Source organism: Procambarus clarkii, chromosome 5 (assembly GCF_040958095.1).
Source record: "Procambarus clarkii isolate CNS0578487 chromosome 5, FALCON_Pclarkii_2.0, whole genome shotgun sequence".
Taxonomy (NCBI): Eukaryota; Metazoa; Arthropoda; class Malacostraca; order Decapoda; family Cambaridae; genus Procambarus; species Procambarus clarkii.
In genome coordinates, this window is record NC_091154.1 from 57,833,549 (window position 1) to 57,857,902 (window position 24,354).

Below are 24,354 nucleotides of genomic sequence, written 5' to 3' on the forward strand. Positions count from 1 at the left end.
TGCAGGTGTTGATGTGGTAAGAGAGCTTAGTGCAGGTGTTGATGTAGTAAGAGAGCTTGGTGCAGGTGTTGATGTAGTAACAGAGCTTAGTGCAGGTGTTGATGTAGTAAGAGAACTTAGTGCAGGTGTTGATGTAGTAAGAGAGCTTGGTGCAGGTGTTGATGTAGTAACAGAGCTTAGTGCAGGTGTTGATGTAGTAAGAGAGCTTAGTGCAGGTGTTGATGTAGTAAGAGTGCTTGGTGCAGGTGTTGATGTAGTAAGAGAGCTTGGTGCAGGTGTTGATGAAGTAAGAGAGCTTGGTGCAGGTGTTGATGAAGTAAGAGAGCTTGGTGCAGGTGTTGATGAAGTAAGAGAGCTTGGTGCAGGTGTTGATGAAGTAAGAGAGCTTAGTGCAGGTGTTGATGAAGTAAGAGAGCTTAGTGCAGGTGTTGATGTAGTAAGAGAGCTTGGTGCAGGTGTTGATGTAGTAAGAGAGCTTGGTGCAGGTGTTGATGAAGTAAGAGAGCTTGGTGCAGGTGTTGATGAAGTAAGAGAGCTTGGTGCAGGTGTTGATGTAGTAAGAGAGCTTGGTGCAGGTGTTGATGTAGTAAGAGAGCTTGGTGCAGGTGTTGATGAAGTAAGAGAGCTTAGTGCAGGTGTTGATGTAGTAAGAGAGCTTGGTGCAGGTGTTGATGTAGTAAGAGAGCTTGGTGCAGGTGTTGATGTAGTAAGAGAGCTTGGTGCAGGTGTTGATGTAGTAAGAGAGCTTAGTGCAGGTGTTGATGTAGTAAGAGTGCTTGGTGCAGGTGTTGATGAAGTAAGAGAGCTTGGTGCAGGTGTTGATGAAGTAAGAGAGCTTGGTGCAGGTGTTGATGTAGTAACAGAGCTTAGTGCAGGTGTTGATGAAGTAACAGAGCTTAGTGCAGGTGTTGATGAAGTAACAGAGCTTAGTGCAGGTGTTGATGAAGTAACAGAGCTTAGTGCAGGTGTTGATGAAGTAACAGAGCTTAGTGCAGGTGTTGATGAAGTAACAGAGCTTAGTGCAGGTGTTGATGTAGTAACAGAGCTTAGTGCAGGTGTTGATGAAGTAACAGAGCTTAGTGCAGGTGTTGATGAAGTAACAGAGCTTAGTGCAGGTGTTGATGAAGTAACAGAGCTTAGTGCAGGTGTTGATGAAGTAAGAGAGCTTGGTACAGGTGTTGATGTAGTAAGAGAGCTTGGTGCAGGTGTTGATGTAGTAAGAGAGCTTGGTGCAGGTGTTGATGAAGTAAGAGAGCTTGGTGCAGGTGTTGATGTAGTAAGAGAGCTTGGTGCAGGTGTTGATGAAGTAAGAGAGCTTGGTGCAGGTGTTGATGTAGTAACAGAGCTTAGTGCAGGTGTTGATGAAGTAACAGAGCTTGGTGCAGGTGTTGGTGAAGTAAGAGAGCTTAGTGCAGGTGTTGATGTAGTAAGAGAGCTTGGTGCAGGTGTTGATGTAGTAAGAGAGCTTGGTGCAGGTGTTGATGAAGTAAGAGTGCTTGGTGCAGGTGTTGATGAAGTAAGAGAGCTTGGTGCAGGTGTTGATGTAGTAACAGAGCTTAGTGCAGGTGTTGATGAAGTAACAGAGCTTGGTGCAGGTGTTGGTGAAGTAAGAGAGCTTAGTGCAGGTGTTGATGTAGTAAGAGAGCTTGGTGCAGGTGTTGATGTAGTAAGAGAGCTTGGTGCAGGTGTTGATGAAGTAAGAGTGCTTGGTGCAGGTGTTGATGAAGTAAGAGAGCTTGGTGCAGGTGTTGATGAAGTAAGAGTTCTTGGTGCAGGTGTTGATGAAGTAAGAGAGCTTGGTGCAGGTGTTGATGTAGTAAGAGAGCTTGGTGCAGGTGTTGATGAAGTAACAGAGCTTGGTGCAGGTGTTGGTGAAGTAAGAGAGCTTAGTGCAGGTGTTGATGTAGTAAGAGAGCTTGGTGCAGGTGTTGATGAAGTAAGAGAGCTTGGTGCAGGTGTTGATGAAGTAAGAGTGCTTGGTGCAGGTGTTGATGAAGTAAGAGAGCTTGGTGCAGGTGTTGATGTAGTAAGAGAGCTTGGTGCAGGTGTTGATGAAGTAAGAGAGCTTGGTGCAGGTGTTGATGTAGTAAGAGAGCTTGGTGCAGGTGTTGATGTAGTAAGAGAGCTTAGTGCAGGTGTTGATGAAGTAAGAGAGCTTAGTGCAGGTGTTGATGAAGTAAGAGAGCTTGGTGCAGGTGTTGATGTAGTAAGAGAGCTTGGTGCAGGTGTTGATGTAGTAAGAGAGCTTGGTGCAGGTGTTGATGAAGTAAGAGAGCTTAGTGCAGGTGTTGATGTAGTAAGAGAGCTTAGTGCAGGTGTTGATGAAGTAAGAGAGCTTGGTGCAGGTGTTGATGTGGTAAGAGTGCTTGGTGCAGGTGTTGATGAAGTAAGAGAGCTTGGTGCAGGTGTTGATGTGGTAAGAGTGCTTGGTGCAGGTGTTGATGAAGTAAGAGAGCTTAGTGCAGGTGTTGATGTAGTAAGAGAGCTTGGTGCAGGTGTTGATGTAGTAAGAGAGCTTGGTGCAGGTGTTGATGAAGTAAGAGAGCTTGGTGCAGGTGTTGATGAAGTAAGAGAGCTTGGTGCAGGTGTTGATGTAGTAAGAGAGCTTGGTGCAGGTGTTGATGTAGTAACAGAGCTTAGTGCAGGTGTTGATGAAGTAACAGAGCTTGGTGCAGGTGTTGGTGAAGTAAGAGAGCTTAGTGCAGGTGTTGATGTAGTAAGAGAGCTTGGTGCAGGTGTTGATGTAGTAAGAGAGCTTGGTGCAGGTGTTGATGAAGTAAGAGTGCTTGGTGCAGGTGTTGATGAAGTAAGAGAGCTTGGTGCAGGTGTTGATGAAGTAAGAGTGCTTGGTGCAGGTGTTGATGAAGTAAGAGAGCTTGGTGCAGGTGTTGATGTAGTAAGAGAGCTTGGTGCAGGTGTTGATGAAGTAACAGAGCTTGGTGCAGGTGTTGGTGAAGTAAGAGAGCTTAGTGCAGGTGGTGATGTAGTAAGAGAGCTTGGTGCAGGTGTTGATGAAGTAAGAGAGCTTGGTGCAGGTGTTGATGTAGTAAGAGAGCTTAGTGCAGGTGTTGATGTAGTAAGAGTGCTTGGTGCAGGTGTTGATGTAGTAAGAGAGCTTGGTGCAGGTGTCGATGAAGTAAGAGAGCTTGGTGCAGGTGTTGATGAAGTAAGAGAGCTTGGTGCAGGTGTTGATGAAGTAAGAGAGCTTGGTGCAGGTGTTGATGAAGTAAGAGAGCTTAGTGCAGGTGTTGATGAAGTAAGAGAGCTTAGTGCAGGTGTTGATGTAGTAAGAGAGCTTGGTGCAGGTGTTGATGTAGCAAGAGAGCTTGGTGCAGGTGTTGATGAAGTAAGAGAGCTTAGTGCAGGTGTTGATGTAGTAAGAGAGCTTGGTGCAGGTGTTGATGTAGCAAGAGAGCTTGGTGCAGGTGTTGATGTAGTAAGAGAGCTTGGTGCAGGTGTTGATGTAGTAAGAGAGCTTGGTGCAGGTGTTGATGTAGCAAGAGAGCTTGGTGCAGGTGTTGATGAAGTAAGAGAGCTTAGTGCAGGTGTTGATGTAGTAAGAGAGCTTAGTGCAGGTGTTGATGAAGTAAGAGAGCTTGGTGCAGGTGTTGATGTGGTAAGAGTGCTTGGTGCAGGTGTTGATGAAGTAAGAGAGCTTGGTGCAGGTGTTGATGTGGTAAGAGTGCTTGGTGCAGGTGTTGATGAAGTAAGAGAGCTTAGTGCAGGTGTTGGTGAAGTAAGAGAGCTTGGTGCAGGTGTTGATGTGGTAAGAGTGCTTGGTGCAGGTGTTGATGAAGTAAGAGAGCTTAGTGCAGGTGTTGATGAAGTAAGAGAGCTTAGTGCAGGTGTTGGTGAAGTAAGAGAGCTTAGTGCAGGTGTTGATGAAGTAAGAGAGCTTGGTGCAGGTGTTGATGAAGTAAGAGAGCTTAGTGCAGGTGTTGATGAAGTAAGAGAGCTTGGTGCAGGTGTTGATGTAGTAAGAGAGCTTAGTGCAGGTGTTGATGTAGTAATAACACTAAAATGTATTTAAAGGTGTTGGTGAATGTGTTACAACAATACATTGTGTTTACAGGTGTTTCTTCATGTACTGGAGCAAGAACGTGATAAAATTAAAGAGTTGGGAGAGCTTGGTGCAGGTGTTGATGTAGTAAGAGAGCTTGGTGCAGGTGTTGATGAAGTAATATCCACCATAAGAGGCGAGGCTCCATGGAGAGCCTGCTGGCCCCGAGGCAGGTCAGTGGTGAGCCTGACTCAGCTCATGGTTCAGGCGGCTCGTGCCAAGTGCACCTTGACCTGCAGCTTCCTCCACCTGGCTGGTGCTCAGTCCTCCTTATGTAGCAAGTCCGGCGCGAGTCCTCTGCACGCTGCCCTGGACGCTGGACACTGGGAGCTGGCGGCCCGGATGGTGAAGGACATGGACGGCTCTCTGTATGTTCCTGACCCCACAGGTCGCCTGCCCACAGTCACCCTGCCTCCACACCTCGCCCACACTCTGGAGCAGGTCAGTGTTCATGCTCCACACCTCACTCACTGTCTGGATCAGGTCAGTGTACATGCTCCACACCTCACCCACTCTCTGGAACAGGTCAGTGTACATGCTCCACACCTCACCCACTCTCTGGAGCTGGTCAGTGTACATGCTCCACACCTCACCCACACTCTGGAGCAGGTCAGTGTACATGCTGAACACCTCACCCACTCTCTGGAGCAGGTCAGTGTTCATGCTCCACACCTCACTCACTGTCTGGAGCAGGTCAGTGTACATGCTCCACACCTCACCCACTCTCTGGAGCAGGTCAGTCTACATGCTCCACACCTCACCCACTCTCTGGAGCAGGTCAGTGTACATGCTCCACACCTCACCCACTCTCTGGAGGAGGTCAGTGTACATGCTCCACACCTCACACACTCTCTGGAGCAGGTCAGTGTTCATCCTCCATACCTCACCCACTCTCTGGAGGAGGTCAGTGTTCATCCTCCACACCTCACCCACTCTCTGGAGCAGGTCAGTGTACATGCTCCACACCTCACTCAGTATGTGGGTGAGGTGCTCCACCTCCACAAGTCAGTCGTTCAACTCACTACATTCATACTTAACTAGGCATGACTAAACTAACATCCAGTTATAGAAATTTATCAATATGCAGTTATATATATTCAATGATATTCCATTGACTAGTGCACTAAGGTACTACGATCTTTCTCCTACACAAGCACACATATTGCGCCTAACAGGTAGAACCGTCCCACTTATCCTATTTAGCGAGGCTCAACATGCTCAACAGAATAAACACATTTTTCCTTTGTTGATTACATTTAAAGTTAATTTTGTTAATATTATAATGGAACACCATAAATTGGTTTATTTAATATTTCACGTGTAACGAGAGTTCACATGTTTACGAGAGCCAGTACACAGGATAGTGGCGGCGCCAGGCTGTCGGCCCTTAGTGTTTCAAGAATCACACCTTTTGAGTGTTAATTGTCACAGGTTAAGTAGAGGTCAGGTCGTATCAGGTGACCTCGCTCTCAGCTAAACAGGTAACTGCAGACGTTGGCTGTGTTCTTTCCATCAAACAAGCTGTTGTGTAGGTGTGGTAGGAAGATAGTCAGAGGCTATCTGCTGGTAGGCGGAGTTTAGCTCCCAGTCCCCCCTTAAATAAACGATAAATTGTACATTTGAGAGATACAGAGAAAGAGAGAGACGTTCCAGTAGCCATGACTATGTCTGCCTCTCATGTTACCTGTCCCATCGACCTGTACCAGGCCGGTGAGAACTCTAGCTGTCAGCCGTATCACTCTCTCCTTGCTCACCATCTTATACTTAGAGACTTTGGTGAGTGAAATTGTAAGGTTGACGTATTTTGTGCTTTCCAATTTATATGTTGTGTGATTTTTAAATTCTGAATTAATGTTGACAAATGATCATCAAGGGAAAGGGTTGAGTTATGATATCCATATGATTGTGAATTTTCCTGAATATATACATACAAATTAATAATTTATTAAATTACTTTTAAATTTTCTTTAATTCTGATCCCTAGAGTTTTGATTTATGCCTATATTAGTGAAAGCTAGAGTAGAGAGCATTCTGAAGTTTACTTGCTAAAGATTATGTCCTAATAATTCTAGATGATATGATATAAATGCATACAGTTGTTACGAGATAACATCAGTTAAAATTTTTGGATTTACAAGTTCCATTCTTTATCTTATTAATAACTCTTGAATGGTTGGTGGCAGCCCTTACTCTTTCTTCTTCCTTTATTTCTATTTCTTCTTACTCCTTCCTACATTTTCCACTCTTCTGTCTAGCACTTCTACTACTATCTACTCTTCCTATCTACCTCTTATCTAATTAAAGTACTCTAATCCATTTTCTCTCATTGTAAACTTTCCCTTTCACCTGACCACTCTTCCTCACTCCTCCCCTCAACCTCACTCCTCCCCACTCTATGCGTTTTTATCTATTTTCGGTTATGTTACAACACCATCAATATTTTATAATAACCTATTTAAATATTATATTTTGGCAGTATTGACGAATAATTGGTATCTTTTGGTAAGATGAGACTGCAAAGTTATTTTGGTCTAAAGTATACAAATTGCATATCATATATGTAATAATTCATGTATCTATCAGTGTATAAGATAAAAATGACATTAACAATTCTTTGTGAGGCATTTCGGCTTCTTCAACAACATCCTTACAGCAATAGTTTAAAAAATCTGCAAGAGCCATTATTATTATAATATTTTTCATTTAATTTTATATATATTTTTTTTAACATCTATTGTTTATATATATATATATATATTATATTAGAAACCAATGTTTTGCAATGTTCAATGTATTAAAATGTTGTGATAATAATTACGAGTAATTATAACCTAACATATTTTACAGAGTATTTATAACAAGGAAAGGAACAAGCTGCAGGACCTACAGGAGAAGATAACACACCCCATCGACAAGAAACAGGTACAAAAGATTCTGGACGTTCAGGAAATTCTCTTCACTAGCTACTTCAAGAAGACTACTCGGGCCAAGAAGACAGCAGGAGCTAGAGGATCCCGAGTGTGGTCCACAGGACCCCAGGCTCTCCTGGTGTTGTCCACAGGACCCCAGGCTCTCCTGGTGTTGTCCACAGGACCCCAGGCTCTCCTGGTGGCCTCACGAAGTGGGCTGCAGCAGCTGATATACCTCCTGGTGAAGGTGGGAGGCCTGGCTGTAGACACACTAGTGGATCCCACCGCTGCCACCACTGCCCTCCACCAGGCGGCCGCTCATGGCAAGTCAGGCTGCGTCCTCCTCCTCCTGAGCCTTGGTGCCCAGCCGCTCCTGCCTGACAGATACGGCCACACACCTCCCCACCTCGCTGCAATGTTCGCTCATGATGACGTTCATGAACTTTTAGCAGAATTTATTATAGAACCTGAACCTACCTGCAGGGCGGGAACTACCCCACAAGAAGTCCGTAGACATTTCTCTCAGTATCTCCTGAAGTACAATATACGTGAACCTGAATCATCATCTAATACTGAACACATAAATAATGACCCAACAAAAACTGCAATGAACCTTCTCTACCGTATTGACTTGGGGAGCTTGGTGAGAGACTTAGAGAAGACAACGGTTGACTTCACCATGTGTGAAGCACAAGAGGTCAAGAATGAAGTAATAAAAGAACTTCAACAAATTACAGAAAAGGTTTCAGATGAAATTTTCAGAGGGGAACTGAGACTGTCTGGGAGCGCTGCAGATGGTACAAGGCTCTATTGTCCCGATGAGTTCGACGTTAATTTTGTTCTCCAGGAGCTTCCTGGAGTCAGAGTTAAAGTTATACAACAAACAGAGAAAGAAGTCTTAGCCAGCGGTCATAAGTTAAAAGTCAAAATAAAGACGAAAAATTCTAGTCTCCATGGGAATAATTTTGTAACAAAGTTTTATGATAGAGTGAGAGAGAGCCTGAAGAGCCACACCATTGGTGACGAGCGTCTTAGTCTAGTGCCACCTGGCCTGACCAGGACGCAGGTGGGTGTGGCACTGTCACTGGCCTGGCAGGGAAGTGAGTATCCGCTGTTGTTGGTCAGTGTTGACTTAGTGCCAGTGGTGGTGGTGCCATGGCCTGAGAAGATCAGCAGACCTCCCCTCACACCCGACACCTCACAAATAATCCAGCTCAGCAACACAGAAGATGGGTCGTGGAGGTGTAGCCTGGCTGCGACAGAGGTGGAGGTGCTGCAGCAGCTGGAGCCTCAGGAGCGTCGGGTGTTTCTCACCTGCAAGACTCTCCTCTCCCGCTTGAAGGCTGAGCCTTGGATGCCCAGACATGTCAAGAACCAGTTTTCCTGGTGGGACTCCCGCTATTGGAAAGTTCCGACCCCTGCAGGATTCTGCCTCAAAAATTCCTTCCTGAGGCAGCTGCAAAGGAAGCGAGAGCAAGGAATGGAGTGGCATGAGCAAGACATATTGATCCTAGTGAGGTCTGTCTTCAGAGACATGTGCCATGAGATGGTTGATCCATCAACTGGTGTCGAGTCTCTCGTGCCAGCCAAAGTTAATGCCTACTTCGGTGGAGATTGTGAAAAACCCAAGATGGGTGAAGGAGCTCCCGAAATTGTTGGCTATCTTGACACTCTGTCTAAGATAGCTGGAAAACCTAAGACAGGCTACTTAGGACTCAGATGGGGCTTCCTTAACAACTGAGTCAGTAACTTAAGCTGTAGGACTGTAGTTTTCTCAGGGAATCTTCTGCTGACAGAACACTTAATCTTGCAGGTGTTTACAGGACAAGAAGGATATACAAGGAAGGTGAACCTCTCAATGGGATCATTATTGTCAGGAACAGTAATGGTCTTCCGCCTCAACAACATCAATTCATTTAACGTTTTATCCCACCTGGTTCTGTTAGGCCCTGGAAGTCCTCTCCTGTTATCTGTTATTATTGTTGTCAGGGTGACTGTTGTCAGGGTGACTGTTGTCATGGTGACTGTTGTCATGGTGACTGTTGTCATGGTGACTGTTGTCATGGTGACTGTTGTCATGGTGACTGTTGTCATGGTGACTGTTGTCATGGTGACTGTTGTCATGGTGACTGTTGTCATGGTGACTGTTGTCATGTTGACTGTTGTCATGGTGACTGTTGTCATGGTGACTGTTGTCATGGTGACTGTTGTCATGGTGACTGTTGTCATGGTGACTGTTGTCATGGTGACTGTTGTCATGGTGACTGTTGTCATGGTGACTGTTGTCATGGTGACTGTTGTCATGGTGACTGTTGTCATGGTGACTGTTGTCATGGTGACTGTTGTCATGGGGACTGTTGTCATGGTGACTGTTGTCATGGTGACTGTTGTCATGGTGACTGTTGTCATGGTGACTGTTGTCATGGGGACTGTTGTCATGGTGACTGTTGTCATGGTGACTGTTGTCATGGTGACTGTTGTCATGGGGACTGTTGTCATGGGGACTGTTGTCATGGTGACTGTTGTCATGGGGACTGTTGTCATGGTGATTGTTGTCATGGTGACTGTTGTCATGGTGATTGTTGTCATGGTGACTGTTGTCATGGTGACTGTTGTCATGGGGACTGTTGTCATGGTGACTGTTGTCATGGTGACTGTTGTCATGGTGACCGTTGTCATGGTGACTGTTGTCATGGGGACTGTTGTCATGGTGACTGTTGTCATGGGGACTGTTGTCATGGTGACTGTTGTCATGGTGACTGTTGTCATGGTGACTGTTGTCATGGTGACTGTTGTCATGGTGACTGTTGTCATGGTGACTGTTGTCATGGTGACTGTTGTCATGGTGACTGTTGTCATGGTGACTGTTGTCATGGTGACTGTTGTCATGGCGACTGTTGTCATGGTGACTGTTGTCATGGTGACTGTTGTCACGGTGACTGTTGTCACGGTGACTGTTGTCACGGTGACTGTTGTCACGGTGACTGTTGTCACGGTGACTGTTGTCATGGGGACTGTTGTCACGGTGACTGTTGTCATGGTGACTGTTGTCATGGTGACTGTTGTCATGGTGACTGTTGTCATGGTGACTTGTCATGGTGACTGTTGTCATGGTGACTGTTGTCATGGTGACTGTTGTCATGGTGACTGTTGTCACGGGGACTGTTGTCATGGTGACTGTTGTCATGGTGACTGTTGTCATGGTGACTGTTGTCATGGTGACTGTTGTCATGGTGACTATTGTCATGGTGACTGTTGTCATGGTGACTGTTGTCATGGTGACTGTTGTCACGGTGACTGTTGTCACGGTGACTGTTGTCACGGTGACTGTTGTCATGGTGACTGTTGTCATGGTGACTGTTGTCATGGTGACTGTTGTCATGGTGACTGTTGTCATGGTGACTGTTGTCATGGTGACTTGTCATGGTGACTGTTGTCATGGGGACTGTTGTCATGGTGACTTGTCATGGTGACTGTTGTCATGGTGACTGTTGTCATGGTGACTGTTGTCATGGTGACTGTTGTCATGGTGACTGTTGTCACGGTGACTGTTGTCATGGTGACTGTTGTCACGGTGACTGTTGTCATGGTGACTGTTGTCATGGTGACTGTTGTCATGGTGACTGTTGTCATGGGGGCTGTTGTCATGGGGACTGTTGTCATGGTGACTGTTGTCATGGTGACTGTTGTCATGGGGACTGTTGTCATGGTGACTGTTGTCATGGGGACTGTTGTCATGGTGACTGTTGTCACGGTGACTGTTGTCATGGTGACTGTTGTCATGGTGACTGTTGTCATAGGGACTGTTGTCATGGTGACTGTTGTCATGGTGACTGTTGTCATGGTGACTGTTATCATGGTGACTGTGATCATGGTGACTGTTGTCACGGTGACTGTTGTCATGGTGACTGTTGTCATGGGGACTGTTGTCATGGTGACTGTTGTCATGGTGACTGTTGTCATGGGGACTGTTGTCATGGTGACTGTTGTCATGGTGACTGTTGTCATGGTGACTGTTGTCATGGTGACTGTTGTCATGGGGACTGTTGTCATGGTGACTGTTGTCATGGTGACTGTTGTCATGGTGACTGTTGTCATTGTGACTGTTGTCATGGTGACTGTTGTCATGGTGACTGTTGTCATGGGGACTGTGTGAGTGTTGTACTGGACACCGCGACACAAGACAATACCCTCACATAAACTCTTCAATTCCTTGGGGGCGGAAAGTTAGCTGCTCCTTCTATCAGAGTGTTTCAGATTAGTTGAAAGAGTCAGTGTTTGGCACCGTGACTGTTTCAAGCGACCAGTCTGGCCTAGAATGAGCAGTAACAGTCATGTATGACTCACCTGTGAAGGAAACAATTCTATGATGGCTCCATTCACTCCCTTAAGACTAACTCCCAGTTAAAAACACCAAAGACTCGAAACTTATGAGAAGTATCATTAAGAAAGTCCGGAATCTCACTAATCCAGTTACATGAGGCAAGACTGACCAGTATGCAGGAAGGATTAACTATATATTAATCAATTAATATCATTCTTCCAACAATGTGTTGGGAGATCTGGTAAATAAGATACCAGCCCAGCATACACAAAAGATTGTTGAAACTATTATCAACGTTTCCAGAGTGTTGTGGGCATGTCAAGTGTGGAAAAAGGGACTTTTACCAACGTTTAATCCAAAAATGGTTAAAATATTTATATATATAATTAATAATTAATAATTTATATAATATATGTTTTTTTCTGAAACTATTTTCTTCCCTATATATAAATATCAGTTTTTACATGTTTAAATAATAAATTTATGTGCTTTAAGTGAAATTCTTTGAAAAATTGTATATGTTATTTTATGGTTGTATGAAACATTCTTAACACATTTAAATATTCAAAGATCAGATAAATATTTTGTTATTAATTTGCTAAGATTCACTTTTATAACATTATTTATCTCCTTACAAATTCAACAAATAATAATTTCAAATTTAAATACTTAATTCATTTATTATTCTCTAAAATACATTATGTATATTCTTAATGTTATTTATCAGCTGTTGAAGCATTTGTTATAAATTGTGTTACTCCAGGATCAAATTATAATTTAGTTGTTGTTGTTGTTTTAGATTTGCTACCTGGACCAAATGTTCCAAGTAGCACGGGCTATGGTGAGCCCGTAGGAAAATTATTTAGTTCTGTGAATTCGCTAATATTGACATATGTAACACAAATTGCTCCCTTAAATATAATAAAAAATTTATTTAAGTTTAAATAATAAATTTATATGTAATTCTGGTACATGTATTAATAGTAATTGTAAAATCTTCATCTAAGAGTTCTGGACTAACAACCCGAAGGTTATACATAGAGATACATAGAGGAAAACAATTATTTTCCCCATTGTATCTATGCCCTGAGAAATAATGAACATCTGATGAAAGCCAAGACCTACGAACATCTTATGTTCATTATTTCTCAGGGCAAAGATACAATGTGAACAATTCTATTTTGTCCTCTAAGTATCTAAGAGTTCTTCGGCTTGTTAGTCCAGAACTCGTAGATGGAGAGTTTAAGATTATTGATTCTATTGGTCTCAAGCTTTGTTTTCCACTAAGTTTTTTGGAAGTTTGCCGTAGCAAAGCACGTCGTACATATTATAATAATATATGCAGTGAGAAAATTCGCCCAGAGAATGTGTAATGTTTACCATATATTTCTGGGTTTGAAAATATTGTCAAGGCCTTGAAATTTTTTGATATACATGTATTGTTTAATTACGAAAATACTGTTAGAAAACCTTTAGTTAGACACAGTCCTCGTAGTGATAATTGTGTCATTTATAAAATACCTTGTAAAGATTGTAATAGGTTCAATGTTGGGCAAACATCTAAAGATTTGAAATGTAGAATATCGCGATATAAATACTCTGTAAGACATGGCCAATTGTCTAATGCTTTGTTTGTTCATTTGTCAAGAAGATTCTCACCAAATTGATTGGGAGATGGCTTCTTTAGTAATGAATTGTAAAAGTACTTTCAATAGGAACATAATTGAATCTGCTCTAATACAGAGTACAAAATTACGTAATTTGGACATTAGCAGTAGTTTGTATAATTTAAATAAATTTTTGAATGATCAGTTAAAGGGTGATTTGAGTAGGATCATTGATACACATTTGCTCTCCCTAATACCGTGTAAATATCCGCTCTCTTATTAATATCAATGTATGGGCCTATTGGCCCATACAGTGGGCCATTACATTGGGCCATTGGGCCATACATACATCCTATGGGTCTATTGGCCCATAAGATGCAGCCCCCTATTTATATCCATCCATTCCCAGTCATACATTTATCATTGTACCTCACTTCACCTCTCTCCTGCCTATATATGTCCAAATCAATGTACATGTAACTCACCCTTCTGAAGATGTATTATTATATATACGAAAGTACTTAAGGAAATTTCTGTTTCAATTCTTCCTTCGTGGTCTGACACTGTCATATAAATATATGTAGTATGCATCAGTCAATCCCGTAGGGTTATGGAGTTGTGCCCTGGGTGTCTAGTTGTTGTAGTCTAGTTGGATGCTGCGCCTGCTGTGGCTGTGAAGGCCAACCCGAGAATGACAGTCTCGACTGCAGCGAGCGCAGATAAACGCCGAAGCGAGTGCGTCTGACAGTGGTCGAGACCTCCTCTGAAGCCTATTATCCTCCGCCTGCCTCTTCAGTTCATCCTCGAATTGCTGGAGTCCCTTCTGCACTGTACATCTCCAGGCAGACCTGTCCGCAGCTGCTGCCTCCCAAGTGTTGATGTCGATGTTCATCTGCTTGAGGTCGCGTTTGCAGGCATCTTTGAAACGCAGCTGAGGTCTTCTGGTGGGTCTCCTTCCTGATGCCAGTTCTCCATACAAGAGGTCCTTCGGTAATGCGGCCATCGACCATGCGTGTGACATGTCCCAGCCATTACATGCGTCTCTGTTTCAGGAGAGTGAACATGGAAGGGACTCCTGTTCTCTCGAGTACAGTGTTGTTGGTGACGTGGTCTTTCCACGTGATGTCAAGGATGCGTCTCAGGTTCCGCATGTGAAAGGTACTGAGCCGTCTCTCCTGGCGAGAGTGCAGGGTCCAGGATTCCGAGCCGTAGAGAAGTGTACTCACCACACATGCCATGTAGACTTGTGCCTTGGTGTGTACTGTCAGTTTGGCCTTTTCTCAAACGCGCTTTGTGAGCCTGGCCAGTGTTGTTGCGGCCTTCCCGATACGCCTGTTGAGCTCAGTGTCCAGGGAAAGGGTGTCTGAGATTGTGGAGCCCAGGTACACAAACTCGTGAACTGCCTCCAGCACATAGTCTGCTATATTTATACAGGGTAGCTCATTGACATCTTGTCCCATCACCTGTGTCTTCTTCAGGCTGATTGTCAGGACGAATGCGGAACAGGCTGCGGCAAAGCGGTCGAGCAGCTGCTGCAGGCCTTCTGCTGTGTGTGTGGTGATCGCTGCGTCGTCGGCGAAGAGTAACTCCCTGAAGATTCGCATCTGTACTTTTGTCTTTGCTCGGAGTCTGGATAGATTATAGAACTTTCCGCAGATCTTGTGTGGAGATAGATGCCTTCAGTGGTTGTTCCAAAGGCATGCTTGACGAGGATCGCGAAGAAGATGCCAACAGGGTTGGAGCAAGAACACACCCCTGTTTAACACCACTGTTAATGTTGAATGGTTCAGAAGTTGAGCCGTCGTACACGACTGTCCCCTTCATGTCCTTGTGGAACGATTGTATCATGCTGAGTAGGATGGGTGGACAGCCAATTTTGGCCAAGATCTTGAAGAGTCCGTCCCTACTTACGAGGTTAAAGGCGTTTGTAAGGTCAATGAAGGCAATGTACGAGGCTTTTCTCTGCTCCCTGCACTTTTCTTGAAGCTGTCTCAGGGAGAACACCATGTCAGTGGTCGATCTCTCTGCTCGGATATCACACTGTGACTCGGGGTACACTCTTTCGGCAAGAATCTGAAGCCTGACCAAGACGACCCTGGCGAAGAGTTTGCCGACGACGCTGAGGAGGGATATGCCGTGATAGTTGTTTACATCGCTTCTGTCACCTTTATTTTTGTAGAGAGTGAGGATGTTTGCATCTCTCATGTCTTGTGGCACCGAGCCCTCCCTCCAGCACTGGCACAGAAGTTCATGAAGCTCAGATTTAAGTGTTCCACGAGCGCACTTGAGAACTTCAGGCGGAATCCCGTCGTCTCCTGGGACCTTCCCTGAGGAGAGCGAATCCACTGTTTTCTCAACTTCTTCCACAGTCGGTTCAAGATCAAGTTCTTCCATGATGGGCAGGCACTCGATTGCATCCAAAGCCTCTACGCTGACCAAGTTCTCTCCGGAGTAGAGTTCGGAGTAATGTTCCACCCAGCGATTCATCTGTTGATCACGGTCTTTAATGATCTCTCCAGTGGCTGACTTTAGAGGAGCCGTCCGGTTTTGTGTTGGGCCTGTTGCCTGTTTGATCCCTTCTTACATGCCTCTTATGTTGCCGACAGTGGCCGCAGTCTGGATGCTGGAACAGAGTCGAAGCCAGTAATCGTTAGCACAACGCCTCGCAGTTTGTTGAACTCTACTGCAGGCAGTACGGAGGGCCTGTAGGTTCCTTTCTGAGGGCAGGTTCTTGTAGGATGAGAGAGCTCGTCTCTTTTCCTCTACGAGGGGTAACAGTTCCTTTGCACTGGCCTCGAACTAATCTGCTGACTTGTTCTGCCTCTTACCGAAGGTGGACATGGCAGTGTTGAAAATAGTGCCCCTGAGATGTAACCACCTCTCACTTGCACTGTCGCAGGGTGGTACAGGAAGGACATTTACCAGTGCCGCAGTGAATTCCTCCACCTTGTGAAGGTCACGGGTCTTGTTTACGTTAATGCGTGGTCTTCCCTCCTTCTTTGCTCTGTGGATTTTCCGGGGTTGGAACTTTACTCTGCAAACGTCGAGAGAGTGGTCGGTGTCGCAATCTGCGCTCTGGAAGCTGCGGGTCAGTTTGATATTTCTCAGATTGTTACGCCCCGTAAGCACCAGGTCTAGTTGGTGCCAATGCTTAGACCTGGGATGTCTCCAGGAAACCTTATGCTGGGGCTTGGTGTCGAAGAAGGAATTGGTGAGGTACAAGAGGAGTGTTGTTAACGTTTATGTCGACCGTGCCCTCAGCCACAGCTCAGAATGGAAGCAAGTCGACGAAGAACTCTGTAGGGTAAGGCAGGTCCTAGTCAACAACGGCTTCTCCAATGGTTTCGTGGACGACATCATAAGAAGGAAAGTGAAACGCCATGCAACCTCTGAAGAGACAACTAACACAACACCTAAACCCCCTATTAGACTATTTTACAGGAACTTCTTTTCCACAGCCCATAAAACGGAGGAAAGGGTCCTGAAAGATATTGTCAGTAGAAACGTTATCCCTACAGACAAAAATCAGAAGATACAACTGACGATTTACTATAAAACCAGAAAAACGGCCAGCCTACTCATGAGAAACTCTCCAGACACAAAGCAGAACGCTTTAAAAGACCAACGTCGTCTATGCCTTCAAATGCCCTCTTGGGGACTGTAAGCCTCAAAAAACTTAGTATATAGGCAAGACAACATCTCTTTCCAGGCGATTAACGATGCATAAGCAGCAGGGCTCCATTAATTAAGGAACATATAATCTCTTCCCACAAACAAACCATCACCAGAGAAATCTTAGCAAACAACACAGAAATCATCGATAGATACAGCGATAGCAGACGGCTTGACGTCTGCGAGGCACTACACATCAAGAAGTCAACACCAGCAATCAACAGCCAATTATGCACAACTATATTCTACCCACTTCAGGACTACGCTCCAATATAGGAGCATCAAGAAATATGGACCAATAGGCTTTCTACAATTACTTCCATTCAATACCCATTGTTTCGTGTTCTGTCTTGTGTTTGACTTTAATACCCATTCAATACCCATTGTTGAAAGTTTGTTTTCACCTCATCCACCTTACCCAAATGTAGATATAAACTCGAAAATGTGTAAGCTCTATTCAGTTTCAGTTGTGTGTTTGTAAACTAAAGTCTTTGAAAATGTGTCGCATCAGACTAGAAATAAAAATGAATTTTGGAGAATTGATCTTTGAATTACCATCAACAGTGAAAAGAAATGTAAGAAAGATAGAGAAAATTTGTGTTAAAATTATTAATTTATATATATATATAAATATATATATAAATATATATATATATATATATATATATATATATATATATATATATATATATATATATATATATATATATATATATATATATATATATATATATATATATATTAGTATATTTTGGTAGCAGTCTTTCATGTAGACATATATTATTAAATATGACCGAAAAAGTAAGATTAATAATTCTAACACGAATTTTCTCGGTCTTTCTTATGTTTCTTTTCACTGTTGATGGTAATTGAAAAATCAATTCTCCAAAATTCATTTTTATTTCTAGTCTGACGCGACACTAGAACGCGTTTCGTAATAACTTATGACATTTTCAAAGACTTTTAGTTTACACACACACAACTATTATCTGCAAACACTAAACAGAGTTCTTACTTATGCTATGATTTAAACAGCTTTCATTTTTCCTTTTATACCCACATTTTGGGTGAGGTGATATGTTACAACAGTTTTGAATGAGGTGAACAAAACTTTCAACACAGGATAGAACACAAAACATTGGGTGTTGAAGGTAAAAATGGAAGTAATTGCAGAGGGCCTATTGGCCCATATTTCTTGATGCTTCTATATTGGAGCAGAGTCTTGAAGTGGGTAGAATATAGTTGTGCATTAATTGGCTGTTGATTGCTGGTGTTGACTTCTTGATGTTTAGTGCCTCGCAGATGTCAAGCCGCCTGCTATTGCTGTATCTATCAATGATTTCTGTGTTGTTTGCTAAGATTTCTCTGGTGATAGTTTGGTTGTGGGAAGAGATTATATGTTCCTTAATTAATGGAGCCCTGTTGCTTATGCATCGTTAATCGCATGGAAAGAGATGTTGTTGTCTTGCCTATATACTGAGTTTTTTGAGGCTTACAGTCCCCAAGAGGGCATTTGAAGGCATAGACGACGTTGGTCTCTTTTAAAGCGTTCTGCTTTGTGTCTGGAGAGTTTCTCATGAGAAGGCTGACCGTTTTTTTGGTTTTATAGTAAATCGTCAGTTGTATCTTCTGATTTTTTTTCTGTAGGGATAACGTTTCTATTAACAATATCTTTCAGGACCCTTTCCTCTGTTTTATGAGCTGTGGAAAAGAAGTTCCTGTAAAATAGTCTAATAGGGGGTATAGGTGTTGTGTTAGTTGTCTCTTCCGATGTTGCATGGCGTTTCACTTTCCTTCTTATGATGTCTTCAACGAAACCATTGGAGAAGCCGTTGTTGACTAGGACCTGCCTTACCCTACAGAGTTCTTCGTCGACTTGCTTCCATCCTGAGCTGTGGCTGAGAGCACGGTCGACATAAGCGTTAACAACACTCCTCTTGTACCTGTCTGGGCAGTCACTGTTGGCATTTAGGCACATTCCTATGTTTGTTTCCTTAGTGTAGACTGCAGTGTGGAAACCTCCGCTCCTTTCCATGACTGTTACATCTAGAAAGGGCAGCTTCCCATCCTTCTCCATCTCGTAAGTGAAACGCAACAGAGAATTCTGCTCAAATGCCTCCTTCAGCTCCTGCAGATGTCTGACATCAGGTACCTGTGTAAAAATGTCGTCAACATACCTGCAGTATGTTGACGACATACTGCAGGTATGGCCGGTTTCAAGTTCATGTCGACTAAGACTTTTTGCTCGATGGTACCTATGTAGAAGTTCACAAACAGGACACCTAGGGGAGAACCCATGGCGACCCCATCTACTTGCTTATACATGTGCCCATCCGGCCTCAAGAAGGGTGCCTCTTTAGTACAAGCTTGGAGTAGTTTCCTTAGAATGTTTTCTAGTATGTCAAGAGGAGTACAGGCTGGATCACGATACACTCTGTCCGCTATCATCCCGATTGTTTCATCCACGTGTACGTTGGTAAACAGTGATTCTACGTCCAACGAGGCTCTTATCCCCGTGGCCCGTGTTCCCCGGAGTAAGTCAACAAATTCCTTTGGAGACTTCAGGCTGAATGCACAAGGGACATAAGGAGTCAGCAAGCCGTTGAGTCGTTTCGCCAGTCTGTACGTGGGTGTGGGTATCTGGCTGATGATTACCCGAAGTGGGTTTCCAGGCTTGTGTGTCTTGACATTTCCATACGCGTATCCAGGTTTATATTCCCCAATAATCTTTGGCAGGTTGAGTCCGGATTTCTTGGCGTTCACAGTTTCGATCAATTTGTTGACCTTTGCTTTCAATTCGGCTGTAGTGTCCTTCGTTATCCTTTGGAATTTAGTTTGGTCAGAGAGTATGAGGTTCATTTTCACCAGATATTCGTCTTTTTAAGAAAGACGTATATTGGCGACTTGTCACCTCTCCTGACAACTATTTCCTTGTTCTCACGAAGGCTCTTAGCTGCCGCTTTGAGCTCGGGGGGACAGTATGGTGCTTCTGTAGTTGCCTCGATTCTTTCCTCCTTCCGCAATAAGTTCTGCTTGTAAGATGTCTTTGGTGGTGACCTTCTATATATGGAGGACCTATGGCAATTCCACGACCAAGAGACGGCTTCCTGAACCTTGCAGGAATCAACCTCACTGAGGACCAAGTGACTCTCCTAAATCTGGGTATAAACTGTCACGTTATGTCCAGACCAAGTGAGATGGCCCGGAAAGTGGAGTTGGAGATTCTGTTGGACGACATATTCGACTTCGAGACACAAAAGAAGGTCACCACCAAAGACACCTTACAAGCAGAACTTATTGCGGAAGGAGGAAAGAATCGAGGCAACTACAGAAGCACCATACTGTCCCCAGAGCTTAAAGCGGCAGCTAAGAGCCTTCGTGAGAACAAGGAAATAGTTGTCAGGAGAGGTGACAAGTCGCCAATATACCCGGATGCCGGCGGGGATCCGAACCAGTGGCTCGAATCCATACTGCCAGGAGCATCCATTCAGACTTGTTCGCATTTGTGTTCCTCACGTGTGCCCCAAAGAATGAGGTGATTTGATAAAACGCTATGCCCAAGATTACCATCCGAGTGCCAGCAGGGACGTGGTTCATATAGCTTCAGCTATCACTTCCTTATGTCTGGTCGTGATGGTCAAGTGGATTAAGGCGTCCTGTACATACCAATTGCATTGCTCCTGACAGTATGGGTTCGAGTCACTTCTGTGGTGTGAGTTTTCAGTCGCATATAGTCCTGGGGACCATTCAGGCTTGTTCGCATATATATATATATATATATATATATATATATATATATATATATATATATATATATATATATATATATATATATATATATATATATATATATATATATATATATATATATATATATACATAAGTCGTACCTAGTAGCCAGAACGCACTTCTCAGCCTACTATGCAAGGCCCGATTTGCCTAATAAGCGAAGTTTCCATGAATTAATATATTTTCTCAATTTTTTTTCTTATGAAATGATAAAGCTACCCATTTCATTATGTATGAGGTCAATTTTTTTTATTGTAGTTAAAATTAAAGTAGATATATGACCGAACCTAACCAACCCTACCTAACCTAACCTAACCTATCTTTATAGGTTAGGTTAGGTTAGGTAGCCGAAAAAGTTAGGTTAGGTTAGGTTAGGTAGGTTAGGTAGTCGAAAAAACATTAATTCATGAAAACTTGGCTTATTAGGCAAATCGGGCCTTGCATAGTAGGCTGAGAAGTGCGTTCTGGCTTCTAGGTACGACAAATCCATATATATATATATATATAACTGAAAACTCACACCCCAGAAGTGACTCGAACCCATACTCCCAGGAGCAACGCAACTGGTATGTACAAGACGCCTTAATCCACTTGACCATCACGACCGGACAAAATGAGGTGATAGCCGAGGCTATTTGAACCACCCCACCGCCGGCACTCGGATAGTAATCTTGGGCATAGCATTTTACCAAATCACCTCATTCTTTGGGGCACACGTGAGGAACACAAATGCGAACAAGCCTGAATGGTCCCCAGGACAATATGCAACTGAAAACTCACACCCCAGAAGTGACTCGAACCCATACTCCCAGGAGCAACGCAACTGGTATGTACAAGACGCCTTAATCCACTTGACCATCACGACCGGACAAAATGAGGTGATAGCCGAGGCTATTTGAACCACCCCACCGCCGGCACTCGGATAGTAATCTTGGGCATAGCATTTTACCAAATCACCTCATTCTTTGGGGCACACGTGAGGAACACAAATGCGAACAAGCCTATCACCTCATTTTGTCTGGTCGTGATGGTCAAGTGGATTAAGGCGTCTTGTACATACCAGTTGCGTTGCTCCTGGGAGTATGGGTTCGAGTCACTTCTGGGGTGTGAGTTTTCAGTTGCATATTGTCCTGGGGACCATTCAGGCTTGTTCGCATTTGTGTTCCTCACGTGTGCCCCAAAGAATGAGGTGATTTGGTAAAATGCTATGCCCAAGATTACTATCCGAGTGCCGGCGGTGGGGTGGTTCAAATAGCCTCGGCTATCACCTCATTTTGTCCGGTCGTGATGGTCAAGTGGATTAAGGCGTCTTGTACATACCAGTTGCGTTGCTCCTGGGAGTATGGGTTCGAGTCACTTCTGGGGTATGAGTTTTCAGTTGCATATTGTCCTGGGGACCATTCAGGCTTGTTCGCATTTGTGTTCCTCACGTGTGCCCCAAAGAATGAGGTGATTTGGTAAAATGCTATGCCCAAGATTACTATCCGAGTGCCGGCGGTGGGGTGGTTCAAATAGCCTCGGCTATCACCTCATTTTGTCCGGTCGTGATGGTCAAGTGGATTAAGGCGTCTTGTACATACCAGTTGCGTTGCTCCTGGGAGTATGGGTTCGAGTCACTTCTGGGGTGTGAGTTTTCAGTTGCATATTGTCCTGGGGACCATTCAGGCTTGTTCGCATATATATATATATATATATATATATATATATATATATATATATATATATATATATATATATATATGTCATACCTAGCAGCCAGAACGCACTTCTCAGCCTATTATGCAAGGCCCATTTCTGACTCCCATTCACAACACATGTGCTGACTCCGTTCCTAAACATTTATGCTGATTCTCTTTCTAAACTCATATGCTGATTCCCTTTCTAAACACACGTGCTGACCCCCTTTCTAAGCACATGTGTTGACTGCCTTTCTAAGCACATGTGCTGACTCAATTTTTAAGCACATCTGCTGACTCCCTTTTTAAACACACATGCTGATTTCCTTTCAAAACACATATGTTAACTCCCTTTCTAAGCATATGTGCTAATACCTTTTAAACATTCGTACTGACTTCCTTTCTAAGCCCATGTGGGGGTACTATATTAAGTTGGATTATTGCCCATTGGGGGTGCTATATTAAGTTGGATAAGGGCATTGGCTATTCCAAAGTAAACAAAGAGTTAGTACAAATGGGGTTAAGTCAGAGTTGGATAATGTTGTTAGTGGAGGGCTTCAAGGCTCTGTCCTGGGACCTCAGTTATTTATAATATATATAAATGATTTAGATTCAGGTTTGAGTAGCAACATTTGCAAATTTGCCGATGATACGAAAATCGGTAGGGAAATTAGCACGGAAGAAGACTCACTAGCATTTCAAGTTGATCAAAATAGGGTTTTGAAATGGTCAAAAGATTGGCAAAAGCAGTTTAATGCTGATAAATGTAAAGTTCTGAGGCTAGGTAATGATGATAGAGTTACAAGATACGAGCTAGATGGTGTTGAGATTGCGAAGTCGGATTGCGAAAGGGATCTGGTTGTTATCTTGAGGTTATCTTGAGATGATTTCGGGGCTTTAGTGTCCCCGCGGCCCGGTCCTCGACCAGGCCTCCACCCCCAGGAAGCAGCCCGTATCAGCTGACTAACACCCAGGTACCTATTTTACTGCTAGGTAACAGAGGCATAGGGTGAAAGAAACTCTGCCCATTGTTTCTCGCCGGCGCCCGGGATCGAACCCGCGACCTCAGGATCACAAGTCCAGTGTGCTGTCCGCTCGGCCGACCGGCTCCCTTTTACAAATATATATGTTTATAAAATGAGTCAGTATATGTCGTTAGAAAAAGAGACAGCTCTTTTCCTTTTCATCCCTTTTCAAGCACATATGCTGACTTCTTTTTTAAGAACATGTTATGACTCACCTTTAACTACATATGTGCTGACTCTGTTTCTAAACACACATATACCGACTATTTTTCTTAACACATATGCTAATTCCCTTTCTAGACACATGTGTTTAGATAAAACTTGTTAGCATATGTGCGTTGAAAGGAAATCAACATTTGTGTTTAGAAAGGAAGTCAGCATATGTGTTTAAAACGGGAGTCAGCACATGTGCTTAGGATGGAGGTTAGCATATAAGTTTAGAAAGAGAGTCAGCACATGGGATAAGAAAGGGAGTCAGTACATGTGCATGGAATGTGAATCAGCATATGTGTTAAAAAAGGAAGTCAGCACATGTATTTAGAAAGGCAATTAGATTGTTGTTTAGAAAGTGAGTCAGCAATGTGCTTAGAAAGTGAATCGGTATATGTATTTAGAAAATATATCATTACATGTGCTTAGAAAGTGAGACATCATATGTATTTAAACAAGAAATCATCACAGGTGTTTAGAAAGGAAGTCTGCACATGTGTTTAGAAAGGAAGTCAGCACATTTGCTTAGAAAGAAAGTCAGCACATGTTCTTATAAAGACAGACAACTCATGTGCTTAGAAAGGGAATCATCACATGTGCTTAGAAGGGGAGTCAGCATATGTGTTTAGGAAAGAATTCTGCACATGTGTGTAGAAAAGGAGAAAGGATATGTGCTTACAAAAAGAATATGCTTATGTCTTTAGAAAGGATTCAAAATATGTACTTAGAAAAGGTGTCAGCATATAATGTTTAGGAGTGAGTCAGCACATATGTTTAGAAAGGGCGTCAGCACATGTGCTTAGAAAGTGAGTCAGCATATGTATTTAGAAAATAAATCGGCACATGCTTAGGAAGTGAGTTAGCACATTAACTTAGAAAGTGAGACATCATATGTATTTAGAAAAGATATCAGCACATGTGATTAAAAAAGGAGACAGCACATGTGCTTAGAAAGGAAGACAACAAATTTGTTTAGAAAGGTAGTTACCACATGTGTTTAGAAAGGTAGTTACCACATGTGTTTATCAGAGAGGGGATTCAGCACATGTGCTTAGAAAGGGGATCAGCACATGTGTTTAGAA

At 43.4% G+C, this 24,354-nt stretch overlaps 1 protein-coding gene across 2 annotated transcripts in view; it reads left to right on the top strand.

The window, feature by feature from the left end:
- LOC123749878 (serine/threonine-protein phosphatase 6 regulatory ankyrin repeat subunit C-like) overlaps nucleotides 1–13,430 on the top strand; it is a 290,264-nt gene extending 276,834 nt beyond the window's left edge. The window contains exons 5-6 of one of the 2 annotated variants that reach the window (XM_069302545.1): nucleotides 4,073–4,501; nucleotides 6,908–13,430. In XM_069302545.1, coding sequence (XP_069158646.1) covers nucleotides 4,073–4,501; nucleotides 6,908–8,710 — 2,232 coding nt within the window. In that variant the 3' untranslated portion in view covers nucleotides 8,711–13,430. The remainder of the gene's footprint in view (nucleotides 1–4,072; nucleotides 4,502–6,907) is intronic. The other variant, XM_069302551.1, reaches the window with a different exon arrangement.
- Nucleotides 13,431–24,354: the final 10,924 nt, after the last annotated feature.